Source organism: Monodon monoceros, unplaced genomic scaffold (genome assembly GCF_005190385.1).
Source record: "Monodon monoceros isolate NGI ecotype Baffin Bay Population unplaced genomic scaffold, NGI_Narwhal_1 Super_Scaffold_20, whole genome shotgun sequence".
In the NCBI taxonomy this organism is placed as follows: domain Eukaryota; kingdom Metazoa; phylum Chordata; class Mammalia; order Artiodactyla; family Monodontidae; genus Monodon; species Monodon monoceros.
In genome coordinates this window covers 123174996-123189627 of record NW_021703777.1, presented here as the reverse complement: position 1 = coordinate 123189627, position 14632 = coordinate 123174996, and the positions used below count along the sequence as shown (strand labels likewise).

Sequence of the window (14632 nt, the reverse complement as noted above, 5' to 3'; positions counted from 1 at the left end):
ACGACAATGAGAAGCCTGTGCACTGCAACAAAGAGTAACCCCCCCCACCGCAACTAGAGAAAGCCCGCACACAGCAACAAAGACCCAACACAGCCAAAAATAAATAAATACATAAATAGATAAATTTATTTTAAAAAAGAAGGAAAAGTAAAATTTTTATTTTGAAACATTTTAAACCCGTAGAAAAATTGAAAAAACAGTGCAATAAATACCTGATTACCCTGTCATTGTTAGCCTTCTCCACACTGCTCAAATCTTTCTACACACACACACACATACACACACACAACCACCCCTCTTTTGCCAGACTACCCAAAAGTAGGTTGCAGACATTATGGCACTTTATCCTAAACATTTTAGTCTGCAGCCTCCACCTCCCCAAAACATAGACATTCTTTTACACAGCTATGTCACTGTTACCAGAGCTAGAAATACACTACTAATTCAAAATATCATGTACTATACAGCCTATAGTCATATTTTTCCAGTTTTTCCAAAAATGTACTCTACAGCTATTCTTTTTTAAAAGGATCTGATTAATGTTCAAGCATTGATCCTTATGTCTTTTTAGACTCCTCCAACCTAAAACTATCCCCTGACCTTCTCTTTTGTTCTTACTAACATTGAATCCTCTGGTAAGTCTAGATTAGTTTTCTGTTTTCTTTGGAACATCTCACGTTCTGAATTTGTGGACCATTTCTGGGTAGATCCTGGTCAAACATTTCTGGCAAGAAAATCCCATGGCTTATGTTGAAAAGTACAGTAGTACAGTACAACAGGTGGCATACAGGGACTGGCATCGAGTGAACAGGCCAGAAGAGTTAATGACTGGAGGAGGGAGAGGAGGTGGGAGATGGCAGAGCTGAAGGATCATTAGCAATAGGAGACAGAGGGCAAGCTGCAGTTTCACTCATGCGTGACGTTGGTGGCACAGGTTCTGGTTCCTTGCTGGATTCAATTCTATCTACCCCCTTGAAAAAAACGATCCAATGATGTTCGGATAGTAGCTCTTTTTTTCTCGTCATGGATGACACGGTAGCACTGGATTGCATTCTGAACGGCTGCTGCAACCTTCATGTAATGTTCTATGTTCAGGTCCTGTGCCTCACAAGCTAACAGTGCCGCCTCAAATAAAGAGAATCCCCTTGCCATTTCCTGCTACGTGAATCTCTTCGGTTCTTCAGTTACTTCTCCTTCCTCTTGTCTCTCTTAGTCCTTTCTCTGGGTCTCCAGTTTCATCAGGTCTTCATTAGTAAGCTCCTTGTGTTGCACAGCAAGGAGTTCGATGAAGTCGTCCTCTTGCAGATCTAGCTCCGGCTTCTCGCTGAGGGTCACTAAGTTGCTGAAGACCTCTTTGGACTCCTCATCCACCTTCTCAAATTCATGAAAATCATGAACAAACTGCAGGCAAAGCTTCTTCCAAACCCCATTGATGGTGGCGGCCGTAACCTCACGCCAAGCAGTCAGTGTTTTTTGTGGCCTTGTAGATGTTATAGTCCTTCCAAAACTGTTGCAAGATTGTTCCTGATTCATCAGTCACCTTTACTGCCTGACTAAAAGTGTAACGTGAATAATATTTCTTGAAAGTGGCTGTAACTCCCTGGTCCATAAGTTGGATGAGGGACACAGTACTTGGTGGCAGATGCGCTACTTTGATGTTGGGATGAAAGTCGTTCATGAATGGGGGGTGGTCTGGAGCATTATCGAGCAGCAAAAGAATGTTCCAAGCAATATTTCTCTACCTCCGGGATAAAGTGGTGGAAAAACCAATCCTGGAAAATGGCCTGTGTAACCCAGGCTTTGGGGTTACTCTTCCACACAACAGGAAGAGAGCCCTTGGCTATATTTTTAAGGGCTCTTGGGTTCTCTGAATGATAAACTAAGAGAGGCTTCAGCTTCATATCGCTGGAAGCATTGCCACCAGACAACAGAGTTAGCTTATCCTTTGCTGCTCTATAGCCTGCCATTGACTTTTCCTCCTTACTGATGTAACTTTGGTCTGGCATCCTCTTCCAGTACAGTCTTGTCTCATCCACATTAAAAACCTGCTTGGGTGAGTACGTGCCTTCATCAATAATTTCTCAAAGCATTTCAGGAAATTCCCAGGCAGCTACCGTATCTGCACTCGCTGCCTCGCCACTTACTTTTACGTTGTGAAGGTTGGCTGTAGCATTGAACTGATGAAACCAGCCATGGCTGGCATTAAAAGATGCGCCCTTTGATTCTTCACCGTATTTCTTCTTCAAGTCTTCATAAAGTCTTTTGGCTTCCACTTGAATCAGCATTAATATGAGTGGGACACAACACTGATACTGATCCTGCATCTACACCCTGAGAACTTTCTCCATCTCCATCATTTTTCCACACTTCTTTGATATTATTGTCGACATCATTGGCACATCAGACTTCATGTATTCCATGATCTCGTCCATGTTCTTAGAATCGTGCTGATGGTTGAACGATTCATGTTATAAGAATGAGCGACGTCAACCATCTTTTTGCCTCGCTCCACTCTCTCAATTATTTTCACTTCTGTTTCTGTCGTTATCACTTGGCACTTCTTAGCGGAACCAGACACATCACCGCTGCTTTTACGCTTGCTTCTGGACATCCTGGGCTTGAAATAAAGATACTGTTCTACTGTACTCTATACAGTACTGTACAGTAAAGTACACAAAAGCACAACCACTCTTAGAGGATGCACACATGTGACAATGTTTGGCAGACACGTGAACTAACTTATGTGATTGGACATGCGAACGCATATTCGCATCTTTGAAAGTTTGCAACTTGAAGGTTCGTGTGTAGGGGACTTCCTGTATCTGCATTATGTATTCCAAATTTCAAGATATTGATTTGCAAATACGAGCATCTGGGGTTCTGCTATTTTTCAGGTATGAGACATTACAGTATTTTTGTGGAACAGCATATACAGTGTTAAACACTTCAAATATATCAGGAACTGATATATCTGGCACATAATAGATCTAATAAATGTTATTTCTCTTCATTCCCTCTCTAACATTCCCAGTCATGTCACATTTAAAAAAAACATAGTTTCTTTTTTGAAGACTAACAGTACTAAGTCTATTTTAGAAAATAATGTTGGAACATAAGATGGCATTTTGTCTGTTGTGCTTGTTTTAATTATTTGAAAACATATAATGCTTATATTAGGGTAAATTTGTTAACTCTTTTTGTGTGCATATGTGAAAATGTAATGGGTACACATGCTAATGTTATCACCTGACAGAGGTAGGCTACGTGGTTAACATACTTGCCCTTAATCCAGGTCAAGGGTGATAATGAAAGGTCAGCCCAGTCTGGAGGGGCCTTGGTCTCTCTTTGGTCCACTAACAGAGCTTGTCCGGTAACCTGTGTTGGAGCAAAGGCAAATGTTTCAGGAGGTTCCAGGGCTATGAATGTCTTAGGTCATATCAAACCTTCCTGGTGTCACTTTTATATTAATTTTGCTGAAAGTACCCAACTAAAATAGCTTCCTACAGCAAAGTTAATTTGCTGTCATCAAGTAGAGCATGTCATAATGATGAGAGTTATTATCGTTTAATAGTTACTAGTTGTATATCCCACCTGTAGGAGATCTAATGGTTGTAGCTAGTTTATTTTATTTATTTTGATATACTTTATTCATTTTGTCAATTTAGCAAATTTAAACATGCTTGATTCATAAGTTTATAACATGCAAACAATAGCAAAATAATTGGTTCACAAAATGTTTTGCCTTTTTAAGCTGCCTCATGTCTCCCAACTTCCTATGCACAGTGATCCATAAATATAATCCATGGAAATTAAAAGATATAATACTTATTTATAGATGAATTAGTATAGTAAAAACCAATATTAGTAAACTATACCTCTATCATATAATTTTCATGACTTTAGGAGAGAGAAAATAAAATTATGCCACAGAAAGATTTGCATGTACTGAGATAACTTTATACTACATTTTTCTTCTTTATACCTAGAGAATGGGATATTATAGAAACTGAGGAGCATTATAAGAGCCGATGGAGATCAATTAGGATTCTGTATCTTACTATGTTTCTTAGCAGTGTAGGTAAGTATTAGAAATTATACATGATTTAAAAAATTTAGATAAAATATCATATTTTAATGTCATTTAATTAAAAATTATTTTTTTATTATGGTAAAAACCACATAACATAAAATGTACCATCTTAACCATTTCTAAGATCAGAGTTGTTAAATATCTCTACATGGTTGTATAACCAATCTCCAGAGCTTTTTTATCTTGCAAAATTGAAACTCTATACCCATTAAACAACAACTCATTTCCCCTTCCCTCAACCACCATTAACCATCATTTTGCTTTCTGTTTCTATGAACTTGGCTACTCTAGATAGTTCATATAAATGAAATCATACAGTATTTTTAATTTTGTGATTAATTTATTTCATTTAGCGTAATGTCCTCAAGGTTCATCCATGTTGTAGCATGTGTCAGAATTTCCTTCCTTTTTAAGGCTGAATAATAGTCTGTTGTATAAATTGTAGGAGAGGGAAAACTTTTCCTTTACTTTCTTAGGTTTTATAGCTAAGAAAGTAAAGGAAAGGTTTTTAATTTGGGGCCTGCAAATTAAACTGACAAAAGGCAGATCAACAGGAGAAAAGCATAAAAATTTATTTGATGTTAATATTTTTATGTGAGATACGGGGCTTCATAGAAAAGTGAAAACCCCAAAGAAAGGGTTAGACTCAGGGACTTATATACTATTTTAACAAGGGTCTCTAATTGTGGAGAGGTGACTAGACAAAGAAAAGGGGTTAGCTTTCTAGGGATGGTAAATTGTGGGAAAGTGACTAGGAAATACATGGGGGAAACTAATGGAGGATGAGGGTTATTTGAGTAAGGTTTGTTTGTGCAGACTCATCTCAGCATTGATGCTCCATCTGCAGTGATAAGAATATTTTCTTCTTCCTGGTACTGGAAGAGCACATTTCTCAGGGGAAATTTATGCCCAGTTTTTAGGCAGAAAGGGGGAAGACAGAAAGCCCTTCTGTGTCTGCTGTTTGTTAGTTGCCTTCAGCTCAAAATAATCAATATGCCAAAGCAGCATATTTTGGGGTAGAATGTTCTGGTCCCCTTCAGTATACCACATTTTGTTTATCCATTTATCGGTTGATGAACATTTGGGTTGATTCCATATCTTGTTTCTTACAAATAGCTGCTGTGAACATGAGTGTGCAAATATCTCTTTAACATCCTGCTTTCAGTTCTTTTGGGTATATATCCAGAAGTGGAATTGCTATATCATATGATAATTCTATTTTTAACTTTTTGAGGAACTGCTATACTTTTTTCCATAGCTGCTGCTGCATTTTACATTCTAATCAACAGTCAGGGTTCAGATTTTTCCACATCCTCACCAACTCTTATTTTATGTTTATTTGACATTAGTCATTCTAATCGGGTAGTAGCTTATTGTGACTTCGGTTTGTATCCCCTTACTCACTTACTTACTCTCCTTACTCACGTTAGGCATCTTTTCACATGCATATTGACCATTTGTATATTTTCTTTGAAGAAATGTCTGTTCAAGTCCTTTGCCCATTTTTTAAATAAGGTTGTTTTTTGTTGTTGAGTTGTAGTTCTTTATATATTCTGAATATTAATCCCTGATCAGATATATGATTTGCAAATATTTTCAACCATTCCGTGACTCTTTTTTTCACTCTGCTGATTGTGCCCTTTTATTCACAGAAGTTTTAAATTTTGATGTAGTTTAATGTATTTGCTTTTTACTTTTGTTGCCTGTGAACCTCATTTAACTTTTATATTGACACATACCAGTAGTAAAGTCCAAGAATATTAATCTGTATAGCTTGATTATTTTAACCTATTAACATTATTTCTGAAAATATATTTACTGAAAAAGTTAACCTTTATGAGGAAAAAACTTTTTAATATTAAGAACTGTAATTATGTTAAAAATGGTAAGGAATGAAAATATATAGGAATTCTCAATACTGTGATAGTTTATAAAGGAATGTTTTAGGGAATCAATTTTTTTTCCAATCGTGGACTCTAAGTCCATAGGCATTAATTTTACAAATGGTTTCTTTCCTGAGATGGATTTAGTGAAGGTCATTTGACTAAGTTGTTTTCCATATCCTTTCCATTTATCCCAGGTCACCCTCTTGTTCTCTCTCTCTTGCCAGTCTTCTTTATGATTCAACATTGAGGAAAAATAGACTTTAAGTAAAGCTAAAACTAAAGAAAAGTACAAAATAAAGGATATTTTCAACAGTTTTTTGGATTGTATATCTATTATTATGCTTTCCACAAATATCAGGAAAAAATGTTGATTCAAATTGGCTTGAACAGTAATTTGTATTTTCTTATGAGATATCCATAGTGGGACAACTCCAGGTGAAGTTCACTGGCTCTGCTTCAGAATAAGTTTTTTGGTTTTGCTCTCTTCTGCATATTGCCTTCATTCTTAGGCTATAGGAGGGATGCAGCAGCAGTTCCACGTGCCACATCCTTCCACAGTAATTTTTATTGATTGAAAGGGACTTATTTTTTAAACCTCCAAAGAGACGAGGAGTCCTTTCTGGGAGGTCCCAAAGTAGACCTCCCCTTATTTCTCACTGGTCAGAATTGGGTTACCTGTTAATTTCTAAACCCATCATCAGCTGGGATAGTGAGATCTAATCAGGATCTACCCTCTGGAATTTGGAGTGGACACAGTGTCCTCTAAAGCCTGTGGCTTTGTGGAGGAGTGATGGATACCTCAATACAACCAGGATTCTATCAGAGAGGAGGAAGGGGGCAAATGAATGTTGTGTAGGTAACAATCTCTGCAACAGATTGTTTTTTTATTTAAAGCATTTCTAATTTTTGTACTCATTTATCTAAAATATAAGTAATAATGTCAAATTTAACAGCAAAAAATTTTTTAACTTTAGATTTTAATTGGCATGTGAAACATTTTACCTGCTTACAAGTTTCTTGATTGTGAGATAGTAGTCTTATTTTCAAACATTAGTTGATTCTTTTCATCAAGTCAATGTGTTAATTCAAAATACACTAAGATGAAACTAATAATTAAATTATTTTTTAAAACAGACTTTTAAAAAGGAATGTAGTACTGATACTGCAACAACATAAATGAACCTTGAAAGCATTATGCAAAGAAAGAAGCCAGACACAAAAGACCACGTATTGTGTGGTTCTATTCATATGAAAGTCCAGAATAGGAAAATCTATAGAGACAGAAAGTAGATTAGTGGTTGCTTAGGGCTGTTGGGGAAATGATAGAGGATAGAAGAGTATAGCTAAAGGGTCCAGGGTTTCTTTTTGAGGTGACTAAAATATTCTAAAATTGACTGTAGTCATGGTTGCACATATCTGGCACGCTAAGAACCATTGAATTGTACACTTTAAATGGGTGAATTCATTGTGAATTATATCTTAATAGAGCTGTTTTTTTTAAAAATAGCCTTGATAGAATTGTGATTGGATGTGCCTAATATTTAAAATCGACAAATAACATTGGAGTTTATCATTATAGTTCTCAAGCAATAAAAGCTAGCAGAGATAATTTTCTTTTAAGGTATGCCCATCTTGAGAAATTCTGGTTCTTTATAGCCACTGCCCCCTTTAAAGATAATTTTCCTTCTTCTTAGTCCTCCCTGCAGTGAATTATCTCTCCCAAACAACACAGATTAGAAGTCTAGCAATTCCTCTATAACAAGGTAGCCTTACCTCCATTCATTTCTGCTATAAAAACTTAACAAAGCTTTCAGTAATTTTCTTTCCTTTTTTTTTAAAATAAATTTATTTATTTTTGGCTGTGTTGGTTCCATGGGCTTTCTCTAGTTGCGGTGAGCAGGGGCTACTCTTCGTTGCAGTGTGCGGGCTTCTCATTGCGGTGGCTTCTCTTGCTGCGGAGCATGGGCTCTAGGTGCACAGGTTTCAGTAGTTGTGGCTCGTGGGCTCTAGAGCGCAGGCTCAGTAGTTGTGGCGCACGGGCTTAGTTGCTCCACGACATGTGGGATCCTTCCAGACCAGGACTCGAACCCGTGTCCCCTGCATTGGCAGGCAGATTCTTAAACACTCTGCCACCAGGGAAGTTCCAGTAATTTTCATTTACAGTAAAGACACGTGAATAAGGAGAAATAGGTCTTCTGCTTTTATTATGTTAATTGTGGTGAGGGACTATAATTATATATATGTTTTCCAGCCTTTAATATTTATTTTCCTTCTGATAAATAAAACTCCATTGCTTAATAAATTAGACATTTGTGGTTATAAATTTGTAAATTCAGAATGATGTTTTAAAATCCATGCTATAGTTCAAAAATTTGTATCTATAGTGATGAAATTATTATAAGTATAAATAACAGAATTTGCCTCTTCACAGGATTTTCTATTGTGATAATGTCAATATGGCCATATCTCCAAAAGGTTTGTGCACTTTATTCGTCTCTTATGTAGCTGTAGTAGTAATAACTCTTATGTAGTTAAGAGTTTTCTAGAGAATCTCTTTGGTATTCTGAGTTAATCTTTACTAAAATAACTTGAGATAATAATTCTTCAAAAGAGGCTTATAAGTAAGGTGACTGTATGCTTGATTGTGCAAACCAGAGCACTCTTGAAGTGAAAAGAGTGCTTTAGCAGGAAAATAGGATTATATCCAGACAATCGCAGGCAAATGTAGATGTATGGTCACCTACTTATTAGCCACTTTCCCATCCCATCCATACCCCTTCCCTAATAAAAAGGAAACTAAGCTAGACATAGTCTGAATTCCTATAATGTATAAATGATATTGCTATGGAATAACTTGATGCTTTCTGATAGAATAATTTGGGTTGTCAGGTGACATTATGAAAAGAATAGACAATACGTGTATTTTGATGCTGTGGTTACTACATGGGAAGGAGGGAGTGACAAGAAGATGCAAGTTTGGTGGGTACTCTAACATCAATTGATCATCAGTTGATGATCAAGTCCTGTCAATTCTACCTTTTTAAAAAATATATTTGACATATAACTGTCAGTTCTGTCTTAAAATTCCAGTAATGAATTTATTAAAAATCAGTATTTAAGGTAGAGACATAATTAATCTATAATAATATTTCAGTTAAGGTTCTTGAAGGAGTTCCTCTGTGCTTCCTAACTCCTCTTCACTCCTTAACCTGCTACAATCTGATTAACTCCTCTGCTACCCTGCAACTGCTCTTGATGAGGTCTCCAATGACTTAATCGCTCACCAAATAGTAGATACTTTTCAGTCCTTACTTTAGGTGACATTTGGGTAGTGTTTGACATTGTTGTCCTCTCTTTGCTTCTTGAAACTCTCTCTTAGCTTCCATGACATTACTCTTAACTCTTTATTCTTAAATTATTTTGTGTATTTTTCTTTATCAACTTGCCCCTTATATTTTGGTTTTCTCCAGAGGAGAGAGAGAGAAAGAGAGAGAAAGAGAGAGAGAGAGAGAGAGAGAGAGAGAGAGTGTGTGTGTGTGTGTGTGTGTGTGTGTGTGTGTTTCAGCCTAGATCCTGAGCCTTGGCCAATATTAGATCTATAGCCAGTAATTTATTATATCATGTACTTGGATGAACCTAAGGTCCTCAGATCTTTACACTTTTTCCTCCTTTTTTTTCTGGAGTGCTTTCCTTCCCTCCATCTCTCCTTTCCTCTGCCATTCCCTTCCTCCCCTTCTTCTCCACTATTTTTTATTAATTCTTCAAGGCTTTGATCCAATGTCACCTCCTCTGAAAAGCCTTTCCTTACTGTCCCTCACCCCAGTTTGCATTAGAAGGTTTTCCTGTGTGCTTCCATATCCCTTTATCATTAATACTTATCATTGAGTGTTGTAACAGCGTTTAAAAATTATACCTATTATATAAGAAACTTATTGACATCTTATATTTCATTTTAGATTTTTTAGTTTTTATAATTTTGTTTTCTTTTTTTTTTTTTTTGTGGTACGCGGGCCTCTCACTGTTGTGGCCTCTCCCGTTGCGGAGCACAGGCTCCAGACGCGCAGGCTCAGTGGCCATGGCTCATGGGCCCAGCTGCTCCGCGGCATGTGGGATCTTCCCGGACCGGGGCACGAACTCGTGTCCCCTGCATCGGCAGGCGGACTCTCAACCACTGCGCCACCAGGGAAGCCCAGTTTTTATAATTTTTAACTTAAAAATACTATTTTCTTATGCTATCTTTTAAAAGAAATATAGGAAAAAATACACATTTTACTTTTTAGTGATTTAGTGCCACATTTTCACTGCCATTTTGAAAATTAATTTAAACTAATTAAAAATTTATTTTACATGAAGTCATTACTCATGACACTAAAAATTCTTTCCATACTGGCAGAATTATTAGAATTGGAACAGAATATTTAACAATTCTGGAGCAATATCTTCTGTGCTAAAATATGTATTTCCATGTATAAAAACTCTTGATTTCTATGGTCCCTGTATCTAGTTTGTTTAACCTTAAAATTCTCAAAAGAAAGGTATTTACAAAATTAGGTCTACTCAGCATAATAAATTGAATTTTGAAAAGGTACACTCCTTTCTCCAGATATTTGTAATCTCTTCAAAGGTAAATTTATTGAGAGCACATGAACATATCACTAGTTCTTTGGCAAAACAAGCATAACATTTCCACCAAAAACCTTGTGAGTTAATTTTCTCAAGTTATTTCATAATAATATTATAGCTCATTGTGTGCCAGGCACAATACTAAATCTTTCATCTAAATCATCTTTTAATCTTCATAACAACTCTGTGAGGTGGTCATTATCACTCCTGTTTAACAGATAAAGAAACTCAGACTAGAGAAGTTAGGTAGCTTGCCCAAGATCACACAGCTAGAAAATGGTAGAATCAAGCCTATCTGAAACCAAAATCTGACTCTACAGTGCTATGTTACCTACTGTCTTAAGATTTTTCATTCTTTTTTTTAAATGTTATTTATTTATTTTATTGAAGTATAGTTGATTTACAATGTTTCAGGTGTATAGCAAAGTGATTCAGTTATACACACACACACACACATTCTTTTTCTGATTCGTTTCCATTATAGGTTTTTACAAGCTACTGAATATAGTTCCCTGTGCTATACAGTAGGTCATTGCTGTTTATCAAAATTTTCATTTTTAATTGAAGGCTACTATCTCTTTTACGATAATATGTTACCAAATATTACTTAGCTTAAAAGTCATCTGTGAGAAAGATAAAAAGCTAGGCCCAACCACCCCTCTAAAACCCCCAAACAGTAAGTTATCTGTCTGAAAGGAATTTGGCACTGCTGTGAATCGCTGACTTGTGCTTCTGGCCCTGGCTGATAGACAGCTATCAGCCCAGTGATTCCGTAGCCTGTGTTGCCCAGAGTTGTGATTGATTTCCAGGAAAACTCATATTCTTAAACCCAGATTTTGAATTGGAATGATAGGTTATCTGTAGGCCCAGGGACATAGTGGGACTACTCATGCATGTTACAATAAAATATAATAATAAAACTGACATATCAGTAAAAACAAAATACCAAGAAATATTAATTTTTTATGTATAGGTAACAATCATTTAGTGCATACTATAGGCAGACATGACCCTAGGCACTATACATGTCTTGGCTTAAATAATTCTCATAACAACTCTGTGAAGTTACCCCCATTTGACAGATAAAGAATTAAAGCATGCTGGTTTTTTTCCTCAGCTACTCAAAAATGTAGGATTTTTCAGAATCAGTTAAGTAGAACCTGGTTTGGAAACTCCTTGATGGCAAGAACTGTGTTTATTCAATTTGTATTCATATAGCCTCGTACAGGTTTTGTCGCAGAGAAGGCCTTAGTGACTGTTAATTGGATGAATAAGCAATAATCTATAAGTAAATAGTTGAGGAGGCTTGGAACACATCTCAGCTCCCATAGCGAAGCATTAAGAGTTCTAGAACTTTGACTTTGTCAATATTATTAACATGTTTAGAGAAGAATGTTTTGAAATTCAGTACAGCGCACTGTGGGCTTTTTTTTTAAGAGAAGAGATGGATCTAACTTTCACTGAAGTGTGCAAAACCAAACAAGTTTACAGATAATTACCATACAATATGAGAGGGTAAAAGTCTTAAGAGCTTGATGTGTGAGTGTGTGTGCGTGTTCACAGGGGAGAGGGAGCTAGAGGGAGAGGGAGAGAGGCAGAGAGGCAGAGAGAGACAGAAGGAGTGGGGGCTGGGGGAGAGAGAGACATACACACAGATTGACACAGACAGACAGACATGGGGGTTAGGGAGATGTTGCTGATCCAGACTAAAGAGATCCTGGAAGATTTCCCCAAAGCAGTTATACCTGAGCTGAGTTTGGAAGGCCTACAGAAACTGGTCACCAGAAGGGGCAGTCTGGGCCACGGAGTAGGAGTTTGGAAAGGCATTCCTGATGGAAGGGGCAGTAGAGGATCCTGTGCAAAGGCCTGGAAACAAAGAGCTTGACTCATTTTGGAAACTTCAAAAAGTTCTGTGTGGCTGGAAGTTAGAACTGGGGGAAGGGAGCATGCAGAGAGATGAAGTTAGAGAGGAGAGACAATGACCAGCTTGTGAGCTAGTTTTACATAATAAGTAGTTTAGACTTTATCCTGAAAACAATATGATAGAGATCATTAGAGATGGCCAGAGGATTGGAAACAACATGCTGTTATTACTATAAGAGAGAGAGAAACACACAGGAGCACAGATAACAGTTCAATTACTGAACTGATACCTTCTGTTGTAGCATAGAACCTGTATCTTCCAAACCATTTTACTTTCCTGTTACAATTCTAGCAGAATTCTAGCAGATTCCAGTTTTCCAGTCATTGTAAAGAATAGTATCCAATAAAAATAGCAAATGTTGTTAAAATTGTTAGAGCCATCTTCAATAGTCAGCTCACTTCTGTCCATGAAATGGACACTTGACTATTATGATCAATTGATATCCTGAGAAGACACTTTTATCCTTTTGCTTTCAAACCACTAGACATTTAATATTAAAATTGTTTTCATTGCTTTTTTGAAAATTAATTTTTAAATTTATATGACATGAAGTCATTATACTTATTCACTCTTATTTCTCATCCCACACAAACAGAAATGTACGTAAATATCTTCATTTTAAGCTTTTTAAAAAGATCTTTGGAAGAGAAAAGGCCATGGTTTTCCTTATTAAGTTGTTCTACCACTTAACCTATATATGTTTAAACTTATGTCCTAAAATTTAATGGCTTTTATTTTTCCAAATTATTATGTAACCTACCATATTTTTAAAAACCCCATCTGTTGATTTATTCCATAGTCCCTTTTGTAAGCTAAAATTTTCTGTTTTCTGAAAGTATTTTCTGAGTTGTAATCATTTGGTTTTAACCTCAGTATTAATGATATATAAATCCTCTTTGGTAGAATCCTGGATTGTCTATGCTGAAAGGAAGAATTAGTAGTAGGTTTAATGAGAGAAATTTTATTATTGTCTTTAAGCATTTGATTATTGTGCCCAGTTAAAAAAAATAGATTCACAGTGCTAATGGTTGTTTAGTTTATAGAGTAGCATAAGGTAAATAATTGTATTTACTTTACAAGAATTAAAGAATGGCATATTATTTTTATGATGTTATTGTTAAGTATATAATGTGATTTTTTAAACAAGATTTTTATGACAGAATTTCTATAATTGTTCTAAAAGATGAAGTTTCCTAAACATTTTTCCTTGTGTATAGTGAATTGTTAACACATTTAATTGTAATGTCAGAAGTTTGAATTCCTTACTGTAAGTAATGGTGTTATAAAACTTATGTGTTAGAATTATTGTTTTTATTTTTTTAATAAGAAATGTTACATGGTCAGAAAAAATGTATTTGGATTTTTAACTTTACTTTTCTCGGATAACAATTCTTAAAGCATTGTACTTTTTTCTGCAGATTGATCACACTGCCGATGCAAGTTTTTTGGGCTGGGTTATTGCTTCTTTTAGCCTTGGCCAAATGGTAGCTTCACCTATATTTGGTTTGTGGTCTAACTATCGACCAAGAAAAGAGCCTCTTACTGTTTCCATTTTCATTTCGGTGGCAGCCAACTGCCTCTATGCATATGTCCAGGTTCCAGCTTCTCATAATAAATACTACATGTTGGTTGCTCGTGGATTGGTGGGATTTGGAGCAGGTAATATGCATGCATGTATATTTTTGGTTGTGTTGGACTCACATTCATCCTGACATTTATGGCCTTCTCTCATCTAGGGTCACCTCTTCTCAATCTCCTATACGACATTCAACATACAGATGTCTCATTGCAAATATCTTTCCTATCATTTTGCCTTTGCTCATGATGTTCCCATTACCTATAGTTTCTCTCTTCTGTTCCCATGATTCTTCATCCTTCAAGATTCAGTTCAAGTTCCACCTCTTCCATGAAGCTTTCTTAGGCTACACTACTGCTTCTCCAACATGTCTCTGGCATTTGCTTATATACTGTTTTCATCCCTTATCACCAACTAGCTAGTAAACTTAGTGTAATTAGAGGCAATCTATGACTTTTGAAAATATTCTCTAGCCCCTAGCAGAGTCTCTTCAACATAAATGCTCAGCAAATTTTTAGGATTTTTTTTTTTAT

At 36.2% G+C, this 14632-nt stretch overlaps 1 protein-coding gene across 7 annotated transcripts in view; it reads left to right on the top strand.

Annotated features, from left to right (window-relative positions):
* The window catches only part of MFSD8 (major facilitator superfamily domain containing 8), a 43125-nt gene that overhangs the window by 4515 nt on the left and 23978 nt on the right, over positions 1-14632 (top strand). For 5 of the 7 annotated variants that reach the window (XR_003795627.1, XR_003795626.1, XM_029235718.1 and 2 more), the window contains exons 2-4: positions 3987-4078; positions 8408-8451; positions 13942-14182. Coding sequence is in view for 5 of the 7 variants with exons in the window: in XM_029235718.1 (XP_029091551.1) it covers positions 3987-4078; positions 8408-8451; positions 13942-14182 (377 nt within the window). In the remaining 2 variants the exon portion in view is untranslated. Of the gene's footprint in view, positions 1-3986; positions 4079-8407; positions 8452-8865; positions 8956-13941; positions 14183-14632 lie in introns of all 7 variants that reach the window. The other 2 variants (XM_029235722.1, XM_029235721.1) reach the window with 2 other exon arrangements.